Below are 24,681 nucleotides of genomic sequence, written 5' to 3'. Positions count from 1 at the left end.
AAATTACACAATTTCCCAGTGCCTTTGAGGAAGACAAGTGGATGAAGGGTTCTTGGGTTGCTTCCTCCTGTCCCCAGCTTACCTTTAAACTTTCTCTAAAGGTTGCAATTATTGAGAAGCTGCAGAGCTGACCTTACCAAGGGATGCACCTCTGGGAAGACAAAGCAGCAGAGACCACACACAACCACACAATACCATTCTCTTAAAGCAAAATATGGCTGGGAAGTGACATCACAGCAGCCTCCTAGAGCAGGGCTGATTCCCGAGCCACCTCTGGTGGTTTTGGTGACAAGAATCCATTTGTTGTCCTGGTTGTCTCTGCAGAACACAGGGCTGGGGAGCAGAGCTGCCCCGTGACCCAATTAGTGCAGCCCTGAAGTCGTGCGGGCTCAGCCACAGCTACAAAACCCTGCTGAAGATGACATGAACCACACTTGACCCCACAGGATTTGTTCCTGATGGTGATAAGCAGAGATAGCCTACATTTATTTTGCAGATTCCAGCAGAATTTGGAGGACCATGGGAAAAAAAATGTTCTAAATTGGACATGTTTGAGAAATACTGAGTCACAAGTTTCAAGCTGCACAAGGTCACTTTTGCAGTTTCTTTTTCAAAGCAAACCCTAGATTTTATTATATAAAACCAGTGTTGGCAGCACTCAGAACATGCAGTCTTTTTTAGCAAAGCCCTTTGCAGCATGACTGTGGTTTCACTCTTGGAGAAGACTGCAGATGCTACTGCTTCTACTTTAAGAAGAGAATTAGCTTTATATTGTAAAATATTTAATAATTTTCTGTTCAAATGAAATGAAACAACAAAATAGTTATACAATTTTACTAGTTTATATTTCAATTCATAAAGTATACACACTGCAACTATGCTACCACAATGTCCACGCATCTAATATTGATGGAGTTACAGTATTTTTTTTTTTTTGGTATTAAACAATAGAGATAATGTATGCAGTCAAGGAAAAAAGCTTGGACATAGCATGTTCTATCCTGTAGTTACAGAGTACATTAGCTAGCATTAGTACAGTAAACAAGAAAAAGTTAGAAATACAAAATAAACCAAATATCTTTATATACAAACCAGTGCCTCATATTGTTACCAGCTTATACTCACACTGCACACAAAATTTATCCACTGATGCAATAGATACTTCAGCATAACACAAACCATTATAAATTAAAAAAATTACAAGGTGCAAAACTCCATTCTACAGCTTTCTGGTGAGAACTCAATACAATCCAAGGAATGAGAACTCCAAGCACGTTTAGCACCTACCAGTGCAACTGCATCGAGCGTGAAAAATGACCTACACCACCTCAGAACGCTACCAGGGACGCGAGTTGGACAGCTAGAGATGCTCGCAGCTACACTCACGCTGTGATTTTTGCCTCTTATATAGCTCAGTTTATTGTTTCTTTGTCCCATTCACACCTATGTGCAAAACTAAAACCTGGAAGCTCTGTCGGAGCTCCACAGAAGGCCTGCTACAGCCGGCTAAAAACAAACAAACAAAAACAAAACAGAAACCTGACAAAACCCAGACAGACTCCATTGAATGTCAGACCATCCACATAATTCATATTATCAGCAGTCCTGGTGCTGGGGATTTGAACGCTGTTGATATGTGGATCAAACAATATGACACAAGTGAAACGGAAATTTGCCCACAGTTCTGATTATTCTTGTCTAGCACTTGGACAAGTCTCCCAGCCTCCGGTGGCGAATTGGTTTGGCAGCTCATGCCAAAAAAGCCCAGAGTTGCATAGAATTGATTAGTAACAGAAAGAAATGCCAAACACAGAGAGATGGATGCTGCATCTACTATAACAAAGTGGGTTTGCTCGACAGGAATGCTGAAATCATCCCCATTCATAAAGCAAAACATGTCACCTCCTACTCTCCATTTCCTACCTCTGGGGACTGCTTTCTGGCACTGATGTAGTTCTGGATAAACTCGTATTTTTTTGTTGCATTTTTTCCTTTTTTTTTTCCTTTTTTTTATTTTTTAACTTTGTTAGTGACACTTTTCCTTTCAAATAAAATATTAAAAAAGGTTATAACTGTAAAAAAACCTATCATATGTAAACTTAACAATTAGGGTTTGGTAAGTTCTCGTACCTAGTCTGTGAAAAGCCTCCAGCCAGACGCAGAATGGAGTGTTTCTCGGAAGAGCTTCAATCTAGCTACATCACCTGTTAAATATCAGTAGTATGAACATCCCATGTCTAGCAATAAAACCTCTCTTGTGTTTCCATCCTCTTTATCACTGACCTATTGAAATCCTGACATGCTGTGTTTCTATTATATTTACATTCTGGTCCTCTCATGTCACAGAATTAAACATCTGGCCAAGGAAGGCAACAAAAGGTGTGTTAAGAAGGTGTGTTTGACAGAACTGCTTTTCAACAAGTCTCTTTTCCTTGGACTCCAGTCACTGTTTTTATAGAGCTTATTGTTCTGTTGAACCACGTTTTCTTTGCAGCTTGTACTTCATTCAGGGCCAGACCCAAATGGTGCTCCAAATCCTGCAAACAGAAGAGTAATTTCCTTAATTTATTACATATTCACAGCACAGGGTTATAGGAGTGAAACACAGAAGGCTCTAGAACATCTACAAACTCTTGACCACTTCAGAAGTTAAACGAGTCTTACATAAATTAAAAGCAGCACAATAAGCTGACAAAGAGAAAAAAAAGCTTTGAAAAGTGAAACAAGGCTTGTGTCATTGCCCTTATGAAACATTCAGCTTTCTTTAGTACATCCAAATTCTTTAACTGTCTTCCATCTGAGGAGGAGCTATTCCCACAGGAAGTGGACTTTCTACAAACTAATTTTTACCCTTCTGTGAACAAGCCGCACTGACATATCAGTTTTAGGCTAAAAGTACAATGTTGTCATATTTTACAGAAATACATCAGGTACCTGGAGTGCTTTGCAATCGTGTTTTAAGAAACATGTCTAACATTTGTCAATGTTACTTCTTCATTTAGCACTGATTGTGAGATAAAGACATGCATGATTCAGTATTCTGTCAGAGCTTGGGCTCCTTCCAAGCAGTTGCAGGAGATCAGGCAGCCAGCACTGCACTGCAGACAGGCAGATGTCTGGAAGCTGTAGTGGCTGCTAAATACAGCTCATGCAATTTCAATTATATCGTCTGCACACAGCAAGTTTCAGACGCAGTGTTTGGTTAAATAACCGGTGCAGGAAATAGCAGGTTATGGTTTCAACCAACAGGATCTGTTCCAATCCCTCTACAACTCACACACACATTTTTCTAGGAATGCAGACACGCTGTACAGACTACAAAACAAACTTCCAGAGCATTACCTGTATTTTACATTCCGCCTCCACAAGCTGCAGCTTGGTCTGGGCCAGCTCAAGCTCCATTTCCCTCAGCTGGTTCTTCAGTGTTTCCTTCTCCTCATCCGTGTCCTCGTCTGAACCATCCTTGGCAGTGCTGGCAACCTTCACACGGCCTTCCTTGTTGAAGAACTCGCGGCAGTGCTCGCAGTCATCCACCTTTTGCTGAAGTAAACACCTGGCTGTCAGTGACATGCTGGGATGTGGTCAAAGCCTGTTCCTGCCTCTGCTCTGGGAGAGCAACTCAACACCAGAGGAACCACTAATGGGAACTTCTGGGGAGGCACAGCCGAGCAGGGCTCCTGCCAGCTCCAGACTCATGGCTTTGGAAATACTGCTGTGCTGTTTTGCTACAATAATGGGCTCTGTCCCTCCCACTGTTACTTCAAGGTAAAAGCCAGTCAGAGAACTCCTTACAGGAAAAAAAGACCCCTCAAAAAAAAAAAACCCAGCATCAACATTAGCATGCAACCACTACGGCATGAGAGCGCTCATCTTTTCTCCCAGATCTCCCCCTTATAATCTTCTCTTTCATCTATGGGGACTCTCAGCCACCATTTTAGTAATGAAATCAAGAGTGTGTTTGCTGCTGTGATTTTGCTAAGAGATTGAAACATTGTAGACTGTCGATCTATCTGGTCTCTTACCCGTATTTTCTCAATTTCAGCTTTATTTGCTGTTTGTTGCTTTTCCAGTCGCTCACTCAGCTGGGAACAAATCTGACAAGCAAAATTATGTTACCAGACCATTTATAAATGTAAATTCCCTCCCAAATGAATGCTAAAGCACAAAGAAATGCTGCTGCAATATTAACATGGATAGTCTAAGGACCCTTAGAAAGCTAGAAAAATTGGGATGCTGCATTAAGCTATCTCTTTGTACATTTTCTCATTCTCCACATATTCTTCTATCCCCACAGGAATAAAGTGTAGTTCCAACATAAGTTATTAACAGCTTGGCCTTGCTAAAGGAGCCAGAAAAGGTTAGGAATAGCATGGCCCTTTTGTTGCCTTTGGGAGAAAAGAACAGGCAAGACAGAGTAGTAAAAAAAAACCCCTAATTCATTTCCTGAGACCTGATATGGGCCTACTAAAGAGACACATGAATTTGCTCCCTTGATACCTTGTGATCAGGAGCTTGAATGCCAAAGCAAAGCCTTGAAAGGAAAAAGGCACTTTTTTTTTTTATTTCTGAGGTGTATTTGATTGACAAAGCAAAGATGAAAGAGAAGCTTTTTTTGGCATCAAGTGAACCTTTGATATCCAAGAGCCCATTTGAACAAGGTTTGTCTGTAACTGAGGCTGTGGTGACTGCTGATCCACAGATCCCCACATTAGGAGCAAACAGGACTGACCACTTCAGGATCTCAGCCAAAGAAAATGCAAAAGCCACAGGCTTCCCATTTAGAGCAGCTGAATTATGTCCTCAAATGCATGGCACAGATGACATCAATTTCCAGAAATCTCCTAAGATACCCTGAAGTCTTGTACTTTGATAGCAACCCACATCATCATGAAGTTGTACTTACCTGTTTGTAGTCACCAATAATAGAGCTGTTCTTTTTGATCTCTGACTCTGCCTTATCTAGTTCCCTACGACACATTTCCTTCAGCTGTAGGGAAAAAAAAAAAAAAAGAAAATAAAGAGTTTATATAAGTGTAGTCTGAAAAATACCCAGGTGGTATTTCTTCCTTCTCCTTAACCTCACTGCTCTGCTCTACCCAGGGACCCAGAGTCCAGCTCAGCTCCATGTAGGCAGGGTAAAGCCAGGCTTTGGTGGCCATCACTGACACAAACAGTGGGCTAACCAAGGAAAGGAAGGATTCAAAAAGTGCTGACAGCTGAAGTCCTGCACTGCCTCTCCGTGCAGCATCTGGCACAGGCTGTGACACTGTGATTTCAAGTTAAAAATTCCCCACCCTATGAAGCACCTGGCAGGAAAATGCCAAATTCTGCTTTGCTGACGTCCTTTATACCACAGAAGAGCGACAAACATGACTTAGAACATTAAGCCCTTCCCACACTTGTCACTTTTTATTTTTATCATTTCTGTACTGTACAGAAGAGTGAGAATGACAGAAATGCCCCAACCTGAGCAGATTCTTCCTCCAGGCGCCTCTTTTCTTCTTCTGCATCAATCAGCTTCTGTTTGGTCATTAGCAGCTCCTTATTGAGGGCATCTGCCTTCTCCTCTGCCTGAAACACAGAGTGGAGCCTGAGCAGAGGCTTCCCTGCTGTGCTTCCACCAGGACAGAGCAGCCATTCCAGTCTTATTAAGGTTTGGTTCATTGCTATTAAAAACAATAACACTTTATTCTGAAAATAATTTTTCTAAAACTTCCTATCTGCAATAGCAAAGCAGTAACACATCAAAATTAATGGCATGTACCACTATACTCCAGCCCTCCAAAATGCCTTTTGAACTCAGTGACTATTTTAGCAAAACTGGAGTAGGGATTGCTCCAAAGAAATCCAATACCAGAAAAAAGTTTCATTTTGTCCAGTCTGGAAGTTGACAAATACATTCTGAAGACAACCAAAGGCACAGAAGAGCTCACAATGTGCAAAACAAATAAAAGACTATAACCAGCTCATACCTAAGTTTAATTTGCAAACATTCAAACTTGCAATGAAAACAGAATTAATGAAAAATGCCTCTAGAACATTTAAAAGCCCCCATAACTCTACGATACCTCCCAATGATGTAATATCATCCCAGAAAATACTGCATGAAAAAACTGAGCAACCAAAGCAAACAAAGTCAGGCCCCTCTCTCCTTCCTCCTTAAGGGAAAGAAATGTCCCACCAGAAACCAACAACCCTTTTTACTGCAGTTTTTAAAGTATAAAAATATATTGTTGAAAAATGTCAAGCTCTTTATAAACCACTAAAACTCTGCAAAGTTAAGACATCTTTTCCTGTCTCATACACACAGCACAGCACTTCCCAATAGGTGTATGGATTCTACATAAAAATAGATCAATAACTCAACTGACATATAAAATCTTCAGAAAGTAGCTGTACCAATTCCCTTCAAAGGAAGAAAATCAAAAGGTGAATTTTAGTCCCTTAAAGTCCTGCTGATCCTTTAAAACAGACAGCAAAGGCAAAGAGAACATCTTTTCATTACAGATGGAGTTTAAGCTGTTTTAAAGTTAAAGAACACTGGGATGTAGGAGCCCAACAACAGTAGAAAAACGAGGCCTATTTTCTGGTCTAGTGAAAGGATATTAAGGAAATCCTTGTATTTCCAAATGCTTTGTTTTGATCTTTTAGGTTGCAGATTTCAGACACGCCATGCAGGTATCAGAAAAGGTGTGTTAAACAATGTCCTTTGGTACTTTCCTTTCAGGACCTCAGGCTGGCAGAATGAAACTTATCACTTCAGGATCCAATTAGAAGAATTAATCATGTCCTGAAGTAGGATCAAACCTACCTATCTCTTCCCAGGGGATAACCCAAATACTGCCAACATCATTTGTCATCTTTGAATACAAGACTATTCTGTATCAAATTAAGTATATCAATTTTGCCTAATTTTGTTTCTCTCCCAGCTCGCCATTAAAAAAAAGTGTAAAAATATAACCACGTCTCATACAGGCTCAAGCAGCCAGAAACAACAGTTAACAACTGATAGAAAAAGCTTCTTCAGGACAATTTCTGCTGGAGTCGACCTCCTGAGTGCCACTGCTGGGCTGTCACCAGTGTGAAGCTTCTGGAAGCTTCACTAATGAAGGGAAAAAGCCCAGGAAGAGGAAGTGAACATACCAATGTGTAGGGAAAACCTGCTTCTAGAACATTCTTCTACAATCCCCATTTTAACACCTAAGAACGGGAGATGTAATAAACCCAAAAGTCCTGAACCAAACCTCATTAAAGCAACATTCACCCAGTAGCATCAACATTTACTATGAATAGTGTTCCAACAGCAAGTTTCCAGGAGACCGTGGGAAACCTTAAATTGTCTGAGGCAGATCCAATGAAACATTTGAAAGCCTGTCAGCTCCTGCACTGTGCAACTTTCAGAAATCATTTTCCTTTGAGATTTCAGAAATGCACTTATCTTGGTACAGAACAAGAATGGCAAAACATGAGCACTTGAACTCTTCCCCTCACCTCCCCAAGCAGACAGACTAAATGCAGTGTAACCTCCCCTGTGCTAGAAATGCCAGTACCTTTCTGTCTCTGCATGTCCTGGAAAAAAAGAAAAAGCATATCCTCATAAAATCTCCCACAATTAAATATGTAAAGAAGGGAGTGGGACAGCAAGCTGAAAAAAACTTCTGTAACACAAAGCAAACCTGAAGCTTCCTCCTGAGAACTCTACTGATCTGGAAACAGCCCAGGATGAGGAGCTCACACGGGCAGATTCCAACAAGCCAAATGGAAACCACAACATCACTTTCAGAGTTGCCTGAGGTACCTGAGAACCTGATCCATGCAGAGCCAGACAGCCTCAGACTTTCACGGTTATCAGGCATTTGCAAAGCCTATCTGCTATGAAATTGTATTCATAAAAAACCCAGGAAAACACAAGCTAGCATCCATGTTATGATCTCTGTGATGGTTCAAGTCTTGACACAGCTCCTGCTAGACTTCCTTAGAGAAAAGAAAGCAACTACTCAAGTACAGGCTCTGCTTTCCCTCCAGTCACTCTGAATGCTTTTCAGAGGAATGAGTATTTCAGCCAGCACTCCTGCTTCCCATGGACCTCCATCACAGGCCTATACACTGTCAGGGTGCAATAGGGATGTGGAGGAAGGAACCCTGTCCCACACAAAAGAAGTACTCCATGTCTCTCCTCTCCAATGAGAGAAGGAACAAGGAGGTAGCCCTTGTCCGCTCCAGAGAGCCTGAGGACATGACTTACATTGTCCAAGTCCTTCCTCAGTGCAATCTTGCTGGTGACCAGCTCGTGGGCGAGGTCGTCGTTCTCCTGCTCCAGTCTCATGTTGGCCTCCTGCAGGCGCCGGTTCTCGCGCTGCGGGGACACGAAGGGGCTGTCAGGGACAGGGGCTGCCCACGAGCGCCTGACACACACCGGGCCCACACCCTGTGCCTGCACACAGATGCCCACCTTGCACCTCCAGGCTGCAAAGACAACTCTACCTGCATGAAATTCCAAGGACAAAACTACGGCCATCGTGTAAATGTAAAATAAGTACAGGATTAGCCCTGAGGAAACACCAGGTATAAATATGCTCAGTCATTACTTGTTGAGCTATAGAAATGTTTTTGAAGCCTGTAATAGTAGGGGTTTCATTGTGCCATTGATACCTTGCCAAGAGTTTCCTACAAGTACTGCTTTTCTTGGTTCACAATTGAATTTGCATGCTAGGAACAGGTAAGAGAGGAGAATCCCGGAAAAAATACTCAATTTTCTCTCTCCTGTTACAACTCCCTGCACACAGATGGATACTAAAGGAAGTTTACTTCTCTGATTAAAATACATTAATTTATTGTATCTGTGTCTCTGTGTGTATACTGTGGTATGTGTATGCATACATAACTTGACATGTGTAATTTATCCCTGTATTATGTTTATTTGATAAATAAAGTATTTATAAAATTATATGCTTAATGCAGTATACATAATTTGAAATTAGGAAGAGGAGTAAAAGAGGGAGCATACCCATAGAAGGCAGAGTTAGAATCAGTCAGGCATTTCCTTTCTGTTCATGGCTCCTGGTGCAATCAGCACGTTGAACAGGCTTACTGAACCAGTTCTATAAGCCCAAATAAAAATTCATACTATTCCTTTTCTTGCACAGCTGGGTTCACAACAACCCCATCCTGATCAGCATTGCCAATAGAGAGACATTCCCTTCACATTCATGGAGCTGATTCCCCTGTTGCATCCAAATTGGTCAGAAAACAAAACCAGCTCAAAAAAAGGTTTAACTTCCTGTTTTTTAAACCAGACTGGAGAAAGTAAAGTATTACCTCAAATCTTTCTATAGGATCCTCCTGTTGAGCCTGCTGCTCTCTCATGGTATGATATTCCTTTTCATATTTCTTCAGCTTCTTCTGGCTAATCTAAATTAAAGCAGCCCGTTAGTTTCTGCCCAGAACATCAATAAAAGAACACAGCACATACAGGGTTATGGAACAAGCTTCAGGCAACTCCTGAAGCTCATGGCTTCACCCAGTTCTGAGTGCCAAACCTTCAGGTATGGGCAAAAACAGCTGCACTCAATATAATGACAGCAGCCTTTTCCTGTGGAATGCAGGGGAAGTTTCAAAAGGCACCCAGAGCATCCTGCCCGAGCTCCCCCTTGGTGCTGCACAGCTCCCTGGTGCTCCACACGCTGCAGAGCTTCAGCAGAACAGAACCCCACAAGACGTGGTTCATTTTAGGACTGGCCTGATGCTGAGCCTTCTTCAGCTGCTTTTTCAGCTGTAACATTTATCATCGCACAGAAGCATTTGGTTTACTTTCCATGAGACTGTAAATGCTGAAAGGGCAAGTGCAGGCTCAGCTGACATTTCTGCCAGTGTCACTCAAGCCCAGCAGAAAAAGCCCCGTGCCTGATCTGCCGCAGTGTCTGGGCCAGCAGCACCTCAGAGCACGAGTGCTCTGTCCTCTGACACACAGAGCAGCAGCAAAGCCACTCTCACAGGGCTCCACACTCGCCTTCTGTGGGAAGGGACAGAGAGGTGATGCTGAATTCAGTGTTTTCTGCCCAGAGTTCTGAAGGGACATGGAACACAAGGGAAGCTGTAACCGATCCTGACCAACAGATGCTTTCCTGGTGTCACCTGTGCCAGAATGGTTTAGCAACACAGACCACACCAAGATCATTGTGAGCATTTCACATGCAAGACATTATGCATCTGAATGAAATCTCTAGCATTAAAAGTTGCACCTAAACATTTATTTTTATCGCAGTAAACCAAATAAATTTAAAAGCTATAGTTAAGATTTCCTCTTTAAAAAAAACTATCTGAGAAACAGGTTGAATTTTACATGAATAAATGGCAGGCAGAATGGCAAACGTGTTTGGTTTTCCTGAAGTCTGCTTTTCTCACTAACAACCTTCCTCGGAAGGAGCTGCAGAAAGCGGTGGCCAAGCTCCCTCTAGTGAGAGCTGACCAGAAACACCTCCCCGCCTCGGGGGAACATTTCTGCAGAGATTCAACCATCACCCGGGGGTCCAACCCTCACCTGGGGTCCCCAACCCTCACCTGGGGTCCTCCAACCACACCACAACTGCAGGAGTTTTTCCTGCACCCCAGACACCCACCTAGAGAATTAACCCTTCACAGACAATGGAGCCAGTAACTTGAGGAGATTATTTCACTGCTCTGTCCCTTCTCAAACAATGCCCAAATTTTGGGGTTTCACACCCCAAACCTCCCACAATGTAGAGTTAGAGCCTGACAAGTGAGGCATCCACCATGCCAGAGAAAAGGAAGGTAGGCACACCACTACCACTGTATTTTCATCTTCTACTTTTCAAGTGCATTGAGCCAGTTTTCTCTTTTTTAGGGGATCTTGAGCAGATTTGTCATTGTCATAAATTCTGGGCACGGGAGGCCTGGGGAAGTCAGCAAGGATTCTGGGTTTGCACAAATGAACACTGATGTCCCACTGCATTTTTTCAGGAGGCAGCAACAGCTCTGCTAACATCTGCTGCCCAGAGAGGTGAACTCTTCATCCCTGGAAGTGCCCAGGTCCAGGCTGGATGTGGCTTGGAGCAGCCTGGGAGAATGGAACATGTTCCTGCCCATGGCAGGGATGGAATGAGATGGGCTTTAAGGTCCCTTCCAACCCAAACCATTCTGTGATTTTATGATTTGATGGCAGCACTGAGGAGTGACTTTAAGAATCTGGTGCTGTCTTCAGCTGATGAATTCCTGACCTCCTTTCCAGCAAAATGCTGTTCTAATCACAATGCCTTAGCCAGGCTACTTCTCCCTTCCTTTAAATTATTTATTTTGATATCAGGCCCTTTTCTGCTCAAAGAAACACTTCCAAATACAGAGCTGGAAATTTCTACTGACAGCAAAGGACTTATATTCTAGGTCAAGGAAAGCAATTACATGCAGCACTCCCATCCAGGAGGTGATACAGAAGTGTTCTGAGCTGAGCCCAGCAGTGCTTCCTCCACAACCTCCCCTTTAATGCCCCCAAAACACCCAGCACCCTAGGACACTACGGGCAGCCTTGCCATGTCCACTCAGAGTCTGCTTGTGCCACTGCACACAGCACTGGGAACACAGGGAATTTTGGCAGAGTGGGAAGAGGAACAAGCTGTTATTTGGAAACATAAAAGGCAAATGCACTCATTAGGATGATGTGAACCAGATGCATGTGGAACATTTAATCTGTGGCTAATGCTAAATTATTAGAGAGATAAAATAGCTTTATTCTTGATTATTCTGTAATTTCTACATTAGTTTCACACAAGATATGCTTGAACTCTGTGTAGAATACTGGTATCCACACTGCTACTACACCTGGATCACAAAATGCCTGGAATATTAACACACCAGGGAAGTTGTGTACTTCCACACTGACACTACAAAGAATTCCTCAGGGAATTTAAGGAAAAAGGACACTTTGAACCACGTCAGTGTATTTGACTAAAAATTAATGTCCATGATCAGAGCCAATTAAGCTGCGTTTGCCCTTGGAGCTGGAGGCAGGAGCTGCTCCCAGGCTGAGGCTGCAGCAGCCCCTCCCAGCTCACCTTCATGTTGCAGGCCAGCTCCATCAGCTTCTTGGCGTTCTCCTCGGAGCGGTACCGCTTGGGCAGCTGCACTCGGAAGAACTTTAAAGCCCCTTCAAAGTCAGTCAGCAACAAATCGTCCTTGGTAGTCTGCAGACAAGGGAAGAAACACCAGGAAAAGCCAATTCTTTACAGCTATTGAATCCCAGAAACAATAAAGCCACAACAGCTTTGGAAAGCTGCAGGAACATTGCTGCTTCTTAACCTTCAGCAAAGAGTGTTCGTTTCTATTCCTGCAACTTCTATTCCAACCCCCAAAAAAAGCATGTGCTGCACGGGACATGGCAGATTACAGCACGTGTGCCACAGGAAGTTGTTAGCTTCTCAAAAAAACAACATATTTTTGTAACAGGCATCTTAATTTTTAAATGGTGCATGAAGATGCATAAACCACGGTATAACACTGTATACTCACTTTTAACAATCCCAGTGCAACATTGAAGATAACACTTATTCCCTGGAAAGAAAAAATAATGACAAAATAATTTAATTTCTCAGTATTTACATGCTTGGATAGGAATTTATTTGATGGGTTTTGTTGTTTGTCTAGTTTCTGTGAAAAGGAGAACCAGGATACATGTGTAACCAGGTGCTATATAGATCAAAGGCACAAAGAATAACTTTGCAAACAACTGGCAAAATATCTTTACTGGAGAGTCATTATAGAGAGCAAAACAATCAACACTGGTTTTACTGCCTCCTTAGCAGTCTGAAACTCCAAAATTATTTTGTGCACTTTATTTTATTTCTTAATGGCTAGTTGGTCAGCTCAAGATAATTTAACTTTCATACAGCAACTTCTAAAAACACTGATTCAAAATGCAGTAATGTATACACCAATATATTGAAGTTCTGGTCTTCACAAATTCATGGGATAATTCATGCAATGAAAAAGAAAGTGACTCACTTCAGGACAGAGTCCCACAGCATCTATTCTGCCTCTACTCCTTAGAAGAGTTCTATTCATATTGTCCAATTAAATTAAATACAAACAGTTCTGTAGTCAGGAGTAGCTCACACCTTCTTTGGGGGTCCCACTCATAATCATGACACATTGCTCATCTTATTTCAAGATCCTGCCTTTCTTCTTCCCACTAAGTTATTCTTTTACCATTACTTTAAATTGGTGAAAAAACCCTTAAAACTTCTCTGTGAGGACATTTACTGTTTATGAAATGAAAATGTGTTTCTAAACAAACAGAAGTGATCTTCTCCATACCATCTGCTGCTTTCTATTCCACTGGCACATGGACAAAGCAAGCAGCAAACACAGGGAAAGGGCAAAAACACTGACCAGGAAGGAAAGGCAGGAAATCAGCCACTTCACAGGAACAAGTGCAAGAAGAATGGATGCATAAAGTTACCCAGCAACATTAAATAACTCGAGGATGCTTCAGTACAAAGTGGGATTTATTCCCTGATGGTAATAAGTGCTGACTGTAATTACATTGCTTACCCACACACTTGCACTCTTCTATGCATGATTACAGACAATGCCTCAATATAAAGAATTTTGCTCTCTAAATAGAACTTGTGAAATATAGAGAGACTTCAAGTTTTCCATGAGAAAAAGCTGCAAATTTGTTAAATTACCAGCATGAGAGCTAGCTGGGCCATTTGATACACAATGGCCTCCATGCAATAATGTGGTAGGGGAAAAACAGTCACCATTGTGTACAACCTGACTTCAGAAGAGAGGAACCCACATATTTGTAAATTAGCTCTGACCATGCTGTACAGAGTCTTCTCACATAGATTCACCAGTGCCATAGGGAATAGAAGATTATAACCTTTTATGTAGCTATTGATTCCTAATTTGTTTCTTTAAAATGCTGAGAATCTTTATCATTGCAGAAATGTAACACTTCTGCATAAAAATATCACACGCCTTGCTCTGAGAGAACAGATAGTAACAAGGACATGAACCAAGATAGTGACAAACTGTCAAAAGCTGGGAGCTGTGCAAGTCCCCAGTTATAACACATACCTCACATAGGAGTAAATCAATAATGTGGAAGACCATGTAGAGAGGGAATTTTGCAGTGAACAGGGTCAGGAACCACTGAGAAGCATACATGTGTGCTTCAAGGCTGATGTCCAGAAAGTGGTTATACAGATCAGGAATGTATTCCTAAAAGTAAAACACACAGAAGCAGTGAAAGTTAATTTAGGCTACTTTGGAACTGAGCCCCCAAGCTACAGAAGGAAGATGTAGAGTGCCCATCAGTGCAGGGTCCTGCATCCACCAGGTGTGACAGGAACAGGCCTGGGGACCCCTAAGGATGCCAAAGGCTTGTCCTGGGGTGGATGCCCAGCACGACCCTGGGATTTACCTCAGCATTGCCCAGCAGTGGCTGTGCTGACACCAGAGCCACTCCAGCTGCCAGGCACATCTGCCTTCAGCAGCACCACACTGCTCCCAAGATCTCTGCAAGAACACCTGAGATATCCCCACTCTCCACCCTTCCTCAAGCTTTCAAACACCGTTCACCCTTCCTCACAGCTTACAAACACCGTTCACCCTTCCTCACAGCTTACAAACACCATTTATGCCACGAGAAACAGCCAGGGTTGAACTGCACCCCTCTTCACCCCTCCATGTGAGCCCCACCTGCATGAGGCGCTCCAGCTGATAGAACTTGCAGTGCAAATCTTCAAAGTTCTGTTTGAAAAGTTCCCTGAGTCCATAATCAAACATGATTTTGACCAGAACACTGAAAGCTTGCTCCTCAGGCATCTGTGAGACAGGAAAAGTGGATTTAGCACTGGGCATTAAAACCTTTCACATCAGGTCAATCTGCCTGAACCTCCCTTCTCCCTCTGACTGAAAGGCTGAATTGCCACTACTTTTTTATCCAGTATAAATGCAAAGAAAAGTATTATTACACAAAATGAGGTTTAGTGTTGCAAATGGCATTTCAGTGGAATAAACCACCTCTCAATCACTCAACTAAAAATACATCTTCCAGACATGAAGACCAGAGCAGTTTCCTGGTGTCTTTGTTCCAGATCTCATCAGAATCTGAATCTTACAGATTTTGACCAGTCTAATTCTTTGTCACCCACATAAAAAAAGGCAGAAGCAATATTACTAAAGGATGTTAAACAGGATCTTTCCCTTTTTCTTAATGATATATTTCCCTTTTCCAATGACATTATTACATTTGATGTTTATTTCTTAGATTATAAGAATAAAGAGAGACCAGTAACTGTTAACAGAAGTTCCACACCTCAGCACTAGTTTGGGAAGGTTCAATGTCTCTTTTCTGCCAAAAACTGAAGGAAAACTCAAAGCTCATCAGTGTTTTTGACATTTTCCCCTGCCCTTAAAATTCAGTTTTAATATTTCTGTAGAGAAGTCTGACTTCAGGTCAATTGCTGGTTTCTATAAAGAAACAGAACATCCATCTCAAGTATTCTATTATTAATCTGCAGATGGAGTTTATTAAAACAGAAAACTCTGCTGAAACATTCCAAACTGGTAGTGAAGGACTCGCAGAAACTTAATTTCCTTTTCTGCGACATTTGTTTTTATTATTTATTTTCCCTAGCAGCCACACTTCAAAGAGAATCAAATAAAAAGAAACTTATTTGAAATTTAGCCTTTTTAAAAATGCATACATTATTCCCAGAAGCCACAAGCATTGTTAAAGAGAGAACTCTGGAATAAAACAGGGCTCAGTCATGAGAGTGAATCTTTCTAAGGCAAGGGACCCAATGAAAATCTACAAACAAGCACATCTGCTTCAGTGAAAGCGTTCAGTTTTCTAGCAGGAAGCGTTTCCCTTCCCTATCTCATTCAGTGAGGAAATAAAGAATTAATTGCTCATCTAGGAAATATTTCAGATTACAGTTACAATGAACTAAAAGGTTGTTATCATTAATCACTTGGCTTTTGTTTCACAAGAATGGAGTTTACAATCTCTTCTGTATCGTCCCCTGACTTTACAACAGTATGGAAAATCTTCCCCTGAAGGCCAGACTTCCTCTTCCACCAAAAACTGCAGAGAACTCTTCATGCTCAGCCCTCAGTGGCAGCAACAGCTGGGGAAAAGAAACCTCAAAGCACTGCTGGGCTCAAGAACTCTGCAGTTCCAACTACCCTTGCAACAGAAACACTGACAAAAAGCAGACATTACTTTGAAACAGAACAGTCTATAAATATACAAATACAGATTTCTAATGCTCTTGTATTTCCCAAGTGTGAGTGAATCTAAAACTTTTGCTCCTGAGAACCATAAATCTCTCTCTAGCTTCTGAACACACCAGCAATTAAAGGATATTACACTGATGAGATCACTTCTATCAACAACAATTAAGTTTAAAAAAGCATAATACAGTTTCTTTTAAAAATATGAAGGTATTATTGTATCCTTCCCTAACCTCTGAAAGCAAGAAGCACAAAGACCTACAGGACAACAGCCCACAGGCAGCACAGCCTGCACTGAGACCTAATGAACTGACACCCCTTCAATGTCCTAAGGACTCCTCTGTGTATACAGGACATGGCAAACACCATCTGTATTTCTGACTGATTCCAATGGAAACATCTTATAAAAAGCTAAAATCTGACCTTGAAACCCTGTCACAAAAGCATTTACAGTGTTGTCTTACACACAAATTCCATGCCTACTACTGCTCACGAGTGCAAGCCTGAATGGAAGGGGTCCTAGCACAGGAACACAAGGGCATGAACGCTGAGTCCTTACAAACACCACAGCAAGTTTTAAACAATGTACTCCTCCCTGTCTAAAATCACTTTATTACTGACCAACATATAAGTGGATGTGTGCCCTGCAAGCCTATTAGCTCACAAGTCTGTTCTAGACAAGTCTAGAGCAGCTGAGGGTAAAGGCCCCACTTACATGTAGCAGCAGCACAGCAGCGAGGAATGACTGGCCCTGGCAGTAGCCAATCTCTTCATCATACACAGAGTAGGCCTAAAAGAGGAATCAAGACTTTACTGGTACCTGTCTCAAGATAACAAACACAAATAGAACAGAACAATGCACTGAACACAGCTCCATACAATTCCCATGGATGGAGTTCTGCCATTGTCATTCTAACAAAAGGGAAATCTGTATGGCAGCCAGACTGGGATACACAGAGGCAGTGGCTGGTTCCAGTGATGCACCAACATTGCTGCAGCCTATTAAACCACTTATCTGAGTGCTTTTATATCTAAACAGGTCGCACAGGGATGGTAGGAAAAGGGAGAAACCCTAGGAATCAAAATAAAGTGCTGGAAGCTTAAACCATTCCAGCTGAGTACCGGAATACACTGAGCTGTCCATTTTTCTTTTTTTTTCCTTTTAATAATCAGCTTCAGTGCATGCCTATGTCTTTATAACCTTTATGGAGGTACATAGTCATCTCCAGTTACATAGTTTGTCCAGCTTGATCCAGGCTGACAGGTCAGGAATGATGTGAAGTCTTTGCACCAAACACTTCAGTGCAGGGAAATCCAGAAGGGCTTTAGGCTTCCTGTGCGCATACCCAGACACAGCCCAACAGCTACCATGGAGAAGAGCCTGAGCCTGGTGGCGGGGGCTGTCTCCATGACAGACAATGCTAACACATCCCCCTTCTTCTCAGCCAGCAGTCACACTGCTGCTGATGTTGAATACAAGTTGGCAAAACCAGCCCAGAAGAATTTAAAGAATACCTTGCATATTTTGTACAGGGAGTCCTGGCCATCCCCCCCAGTATCTTTAAAATAATCGTGAGCAGGGAATGTTCGATTGATGTCTCGGGTGATGGCGCTGTCTTGTGGAGACTCCTATCAGAAAAAGAAAATAACGTGCAAATTAAAACACATCAAAAGAATATAAATTACAATATGCTAGGATTGAGACTTGGGAGACTAGCACTGGGTTCTGTGCACTGTTCTAAATTTACCAAGATCCAGTGTACCCCAGCAGAGCTGGCAGCTCAGATCACAGTAGGGATAGGTTTGGGTACCTCAGCACATCTGGGGAGGTCAGAGAGTGGCAGAAGGAGCTCACACACAAACACCCACACACCCCATTTGTGCTCCAGGTCAGGGCAGTGCAGATGCTGCCATCCCTCAGAGATTCCTGGATGCCAGCACTGCCCAGGCACACTCCTGGTATCTCACAACTGCAGGAGTCCCAGTCAGCTGTAGGCAGCAGCTGTCCAAAATGCTGGACCACTCCTCATCCCCTCAGAACTCAATTAGAGAAAACAGATGAGTATGAGCCCTAGGGAGTGTCACACAGGAAAACATGAGGGAATGCAGGGACAGGTCCTGTATGAGCTGGGATTGCAGCATGAGGAAGATGGAACTTTGTTCTCTACATAACTCTGACACCATCAGCTTCAGATGCCTTGGACATTTGGAAAGCTGAGTGGTAAAAAAGCAAGTAGTTTAATCTATCCAAAAAGCTATGTTTCTGCTAGGCAAATGGAAAAAGGTTAGAAGTAAAAGATGGTAAAAAAAGTGCACAACATAATCAGTGTAAAGAACATTCAATACAGCTTGTAGTTCTTTTTCTTCACAAAATTATTTTTCAAAGAACAACAAAATTACCACTGTGTGCTTCATTTTCAGTGTGCTTCATTTATCTTCTGATTTTAATCCAAGGTTAATGCTCTTCTCTGGGGCTTAACACAGACATTTCATTAGGAAAGAAAGCATTATGCTGCTATTAGAATCAAGACCAGATTGTTTTGGAAATTATATCAAAAGTACTGTTCAGCATTCCAATTTGATAATAATTAACACGGTAAAGAGGTCTGTCTCATTATAAGGAAATTAGAAACAAACAAAATCCAATACTCAATAAATTTCATATAAATAAACACCTTTTAAGTCAAAGACAATTATGCTAATGGCTGGCTGTTTGCAAACAGGGAAAGACAAAGATCAGAAACCACTCTGCAAACTTTGAACATGTGAATACAGACTTAGTGATAATTTTTAGCTTCTTACAAGTTTGCAAGACTGAATTCCAGTGAAGCACTCCCAAGAGCACAGGTTCTGGCCACTGCCAGCAGCATCTGTGGTCCTACACAAGTGCTTTTCCTGAGAGTCACTTGTCTTCTGATGCAATGGCAAAATAATCTCAAATCCACTTGCCTTTTAATCCACTTATTTAACAGCAGAGACAAAAGCATCTGGTTGGAAACTCTTAAGAGAGGATTCTCAAACGAATCACTCATTATGGCTAAAGAGAACTAATTAGTGACCTCTCTGGCTTTGCGTGACTTGCTCAGCTCCTGACTCCTGTGTCTCAGCACAATTCCTCAAGCAATCCAACGTGAGTTCCTGCAGCTGAAACACAGCTTGGGAAGAGAAAAATCAACGGAAATGATAAGGTTTAAAAAATGTTTTTCAAACCATGGCTTTGAAATCTCCCCATTAGTACAAACTGCTGCAATCCAAGCATTGTGTAACCTTTTCTTTACTCCTATTTTTATACCTTGCTGTGAGAATTGGCTCAATGGGCAATTTCTCATGCTTTCAGGGGACTGGGAACTGAAGGAAACCCTTCTGAACCCACACCCTTCACAAACTGGGATTGAAAAATAGAAAGCTAAGAATGACAGGAAGAAAAAGAAAGTAATAAAGAAAACAGAGTGGAAACCAGCCATGAGAACTGAGGCAAGTGTAGTAAAGATTAAAATTCTCGTAACAGTTTGCTGCTCTGAAGGAAAGCATGAAAATGTAGATGCTCAGAGTCAGAATATGCCCTTCCTCCCTCTCTTTTATGGACTTTAAAATATTAAGGGAGTTATATTGAAACTTTCCTATCCAGTTGATTTAAACAGAAACTACATGAGTAATTATGGAAACCAGGATGCAGTCCAGCTGGGAAAAAGCCCATTTATTCTGTCAGGTTGCATATAAAAGCATACTGGTTCCCACCTCTTAAACCTGACACATTTAAAAGATATTTTCCATGTATTTTTGTGATCTTGCAGGAAGCATCCTGGGATCTGCAAACCATGTCATGGAGTTACAGCCTTGATCAACATATTCAGATTGAGACTGTTACTTTTTCTGTAGCTTAAGGCACAATTAAAGAGCTGGAGTTCCCTCTTCCTGGGACTGATCTACTTGCAGTTTTCAGCAGCTCAGGTTTATTCCTCCTAATCCACTACATAAACCCAAGAGGATGAAGAAGCTGCAGAAAAGAATTGCTAAAGGACAAGATTTATGATGAAAAAAATGAAATAAAAAACCTCCAGAGAACAGAGGAAGCTGCCTGCTGGAAATGGCTCATCACCCAAAAATCAGCTCTTGTAGCACCAGGTTCCTGGAGAAAATCCCCTGGGGTCATAAAACAACCCTGACCCGGACACAGGCTGGCTTCAGAACCATCACAAAAATAGAGAAATTCGAGGGGACCAAACTTCAGGTTCCCCCTGCCCCAATGCCCAGAATGATTCCAACTGTGGAATTTTGCTCACTGGTGAGTTATCTGACACACCCACCACCAACCCAAACTGTGCCTGACTCTCACTCTTGCCACATCCATTTCCACATTCCAGTTATTCCTTAGGAAGGTCCCACTGACTGCAAGAATTCTGCCAGGGGTCAGAGATTACTGTGGGAAGGGTCTGGAGTCTCAGACCACCACTGGAATTTTCCTTGCTTTGCCAGGGTGGGACCAGCACGTGGTGTGTTGCTGCAAGGCATGGACAAGCCACCCTGGAGTGCACCAAGCCAGGGCCAGATTCCAGCAGATCCAACACACAGAGAGAGCCAAAACTCTGTGCAGCTTTCATGGGCAGCAGCAGGGGTGATATTACACGACGGGGAGAAGTTATTTTGAGCAGATCTGTACATTCAAATACATTAAATGGTCTTTTGACAGCTATTTTCAGTGTTAGCAGGATCCTGTGCCACCAGGTCTATTTCGCAGGCTAATGGCATCCCCATAATTACTTTTATTAAGCAACATTTAGATTCATTTTTACACAGAGTGCACTTCCTGCATTTGTTTTTGCCCAAACCACTGGAGAAGGTTTTGGTAGGAGGAATTACACCTGTTACTGAGACCTCAAGGAAGTGACACAAACCACAGTTTCACAGTAATGTACTTGTTAACTTCCCACAAGGAATACTGCCTGCAGAATGTGTTACCTGGAGTCAGCACTTGTCCAGAACATTTACAGATAAAGAGTATTTGTAGCAAAAACTAAATAATTTAGACAAATTTGGACTGGTTAGACACTGCAATTGGATACAATAGTGCATTGATACAGCATAGTTTCAGGCCAAATATGGCAATATAGTGCAATTCTAAAAATAAAAGTGAATCCCTTGTGATATGCAGCCCTTTCGCTCTGTTCGTTTCCTTTTAGGGCTCAAGTTTCCCACAGGAAAATTAAAGCGAGGAGCTTGCCTACAGTGCCCTGCAGCATGTATGGATAAAGCATAAACACCCACCAGGCTGGAAGCTTCTCCTGCCCCTGCACTCACTCCAAGACTATTTAGAGCAATGGAGATAAGGGGGAAAGCCCCACCCAGTGCCAAGGAACACACCTTCAGCAGCACAGCAACAGGAAAGTCATCCGAGACAAGCCATGAAAACATGTGACGTATCATTTATTACTTAAATGTATTTATGATCCATTCAGACCTTTCAAATAAAGTGTACAAGTGCATTTCAGAATAAAAAACTACACTCTTCACACAGCTCTGTAGAACACTACATTTCATCAAGAAACTTGAAGCAAAAACTTCCTATTAAATCACCCATGCATCCTTTGGCTACAATAATATCACTGATCAACAACTACTGCTAGTCAATTCCGAGTTTCCCTTTAAAGAGAAGGAGCATCCTAAAATATGCCACCCCTTCCAGAGACCTCTCTTTAAAGAGAGAATATTAAATAAATTAGCTAGGCTTTTAGGCAAAACAGTAAGGCTTCTTAGTACTGTTGATGCATGATCCATATATTTGGAGAACAGGCAATCCCAGGCTATGTGAAATGCGTCAACAGCCCTTGAAATTTTAGTAGTATTAAGATTACATCAATCCAGAACAAATGGCAGACAGAAATGTAACCAGTGGAACAATCACTGAAAAATGTGCAGTTTCTTGTAGGATGGGGAGTGCTGATAACAGATTCAGAAAAGTGTTTATAAAATCTGCTAAGAACCACATTGACATTCTTAAAATTACATATTGTACAAAGCCCTAAACTCTGTGAGTGTACAAGCACTGCCCTGTTAAACTGCTTGTTTGGGGATACATACACACACATGTAAAACACACAGATATATTCATTGGAAAACAATCAATTTAGCATGGCAGTGACTGTACACTGCACAGCACACAAATATATATATGTATGTACATCTACAGCAAAAAGGAAACCAGCCAAGAGATGTATGACACAGCTGGGATACACACCATCTCAAAAGGGAACAATACATTTCTTGGAGTTTTAATAGCTCTTAGCAAAATTACCTCTTGGAAATAATTATGCAAAGATTTAGAGTCAGATATTTACATGCTTCTGATTTATCTAATTCCATTTAATAATTAAAAATATGCAAGTATTATTTTAACTCAGTAACATTTGTCATTTTTGGCTCAACTGTAGTTTTTCTTATTATTAGTCTTAGTTGAAAAATTAGCTACAGAAATGTCTATTAAAACCATGGGGTGGAAGAACCCCCTCTCCCCTGTACTTTAACAACAGTTCTGAGTTGGCACAAACCAGGTAATTCTGGAGCCCCAACATAACTCCTCCTCAGCTGCCTTGTGCATGAGAACAGCCCTCCTTGTCTGAGCCAGAGCAGACCCAGCAGAGCCAAGGACCATCAAGGAACCCACCCAGACAGTCCCCACTGTGTCACAACTAACCCAGAATTAGATCTCGAGGGTCAGACTGCCTCTAATTCACCTGTCTGCTTTTCTAATCTGCTTTGATGGAGGTTTCCCCATCCTTCTTCCTAGCAGGGGTTCCACACTCACAGCTCTTTCTCATCTTTTAATACAAAACTATTTCCAGCATTAAAAGGTGCACGAAGTTCTTGCAAACACACACATACACATTCTCACCTGTGATTTCATCTACTCTTGGCCTTTTCACTGACATTCAGGAAAAAGCTATCAGTTGGAACACTGCTTGTGTAAGGAGCTGGATTGTCTCCCAAACAAAACTCCTCCAAACAACCTCTGACAATGTCAGATCTCCACAGGACACACCAGAAAAACCCCACTGGTGGCTTCTGATGTACCAGGTGCTGTGAAAGGTGCAAGGAGACAGGTGGGACACAAGGAAAAACGAGCATCACAGAGCCATGGAATGGTTTGAGTTGGAAGGGACCTTAAAGCCCATCCAGTGCCACCCCTGCCATGGGCAGGGAAACCTTCCACTCTCCCAGGTTGCTCCAAGCCCCGTCCAGCCCAGCCCTGGGCACTTCCAGGGATCCAGGGGCAGCCACAACCTCTCTGGGCAACAGAGAGGTTTTAAATAAGATCACTCCACTGCATTTCATTCAGCAAAGCAACCTAAAAGCTCATGCACGCACAGCCTCCCATGCTCGTGGTTTAATTGTAAACAGCATGTGAAAAAAACAATTAAAAAAGGTACGAATACAATTCTGAAATCCCTGAAGAAAAGACATACCCACGAGTATTAAGAACAGTAAAAAAGCTCATCATTAGCAATCGCAAACGTGTTTCCATCCTGTTGCATTCATTAGAGGAATACAAAATTGAATCTAGTGTTTACATGCTAGAATTACAATAGAAACTAGATTTCAAAGGTTACATATGGAGAGAAATGTATCAGCATAGGAACTTGCAAAAGACTGTGCTGTACAGCATTTCTAAAGACATGAGTCTGTCAAGACAATACAACGATTGCAAATCCTTTCAGACAGTCCAAAAGCGTGGCTGGAGGTAATGCTGCTTTCTGTTCTCTGAAAGGATTAACTGCACCAGTATTTTTAGTAGGTTTTAATGACAATTTAACCTCAAGAAATACCTAACCCCTCAAAAACCGAGGTGATCAGAAACATACAGGTACCTTACAGCCCTCAGGTTTTCTTTCTTTGTACACTAAACATCAATTCATTTGACAGCATCTACAGAAAACGTTTTAAAAAATGTTTTTATGAAATACTTTCCATACTCATTAATGCTAATATTTAAAAATACTTCACAGTGTGGTACTAATGTAACTTCATAAAACGAGCAACTTGAGTTTGCTAAAGCTCAAAGCCTTACATTATATTAAAATAGTCCAAAGATCCCACACACACACACAGAATCACTAGCACTATAAATATACCTAAGCCACTTTAGTGCAAAGTCTGGTTTTGCTTCCCCTGACAAATCCCTCTATATTCCTGCCAGCATATTAAAATGTCATCCTTTACTAATCTAATTATTGATTTTCAAGGTTTCATTTACAGTTGAAATCCCAGAAGAACTTTTTTCAATTTACCATAAAGGTAATGACTTGGTTTATTAAGCATTTGATTGCTTGGTTCACGTGGTCTGTGTAACACTGAGAATGACTCGCATATGCACAGCAAGATTTGAGTTCATCTTTATGAGGAGCCACTCAAATTGGTTTCACCTTTTAA

At 41.8% G+C, this 24,681-nt stretch overlaps 2 protein-coding genes across 4 annotated transcripts in view; one reads left to right on the top strand and one right to left on the bottom strand.

Annotated features, from left to right (window-relative positions):
* The window catches only part of STRBP (spermatid perinuclear RNA binding protein), a 72,844-nt gene extending 65,952 nt beyond the window's left edge, over positions 1-6,892 (top strand). Inside the window, exon 18 of the mRNA XM_021543685.3 lies at positions 6,728-6,892. Coding sequence (XP_021399360.1) covers positions 6,728-6,774 — 47 coding nt within the window. The 3' untranslated portion in view covers positions 6,775-6,892. The remainder of the gene's footprint in view (positions 1-6,727) is intronic.
* RABGAP1 (RAB GTPase activating protein 1) overlaps positions 821-24,681 on the bottom strand; it is a 61,410-nt gene continuing 37,549 nt past the window's right edge. For all 3 annotated transcript variants that reach the window (XM_021543671.2, XM_021543672.2, XM_021543674.3), the window contains 13 exons: positions 17,773-17,886; positions 16,973-17,047; positions 14,719-14,844; positions 14,095-14,238; positions 12,523-12,564; positions 12,069-12,197; positions 9,319-9,411; positions 8,246-8,356; positions 5,467-5,571; positions 4,904-4,987; positions 4,023-4,094; positions 3,343-3,540; positions 821-2,537 (listed from right to left, as the gene is read on the bottom strand). In XM_021543671.2, coding sequence (XP_021399346.1) covers positions 2,415-2,537; positions 3,343-3,540; positions 4,023-4,094; positions 4,904-4,987; positions 5,467-5,571; positions 8,246-8,356; positions 9,319-9,411; positions 12,069-12,197; positions 12,523-12,564; positions 14,095-14,238; positions 14,719-14,844; positions 16,973-17,047; positions 17,773-17,886 — 1,416 coding nt within the window. In that variant the 3' untranslated portion in view covers positions 821-2,414. The remainder of the gene's footprint in view (positions 2,538-3,342; positions 3,541-4,022; positions 4,095-4,903; positions 4,988-5,466; positions 5,572-8,245; positions 8,357-9,318; positions 9,412-12,068; positions 12,198-12,522; positions 12,565-14,094; positions 14,239-14,718; positions 14,845-16,972; positions 17,048-17,772; positions 17,887-24,681) is intronic.

Source organism: Lonchura striata, chromosome 22 (genome assembly GCF_046129695.1).
Source record: "Lonchura striata isolate bLonStr1 chromosome 22, bLonStr1.mat, whole genome shotgun sequence".
In the NCBI taxonomy this organism is placed as follows: domain Eukaryota; kingdom Metazoa; phylum Chordata; class Aves; order Passeriformes; family Estrildidae; genus Lonchura; species Lonchura striata.
The sequence above is the reverse complement of the archived record's forward strand: the minus strand, read 5'-3'. Positions and strand labels throughout refer to the sequence as shown.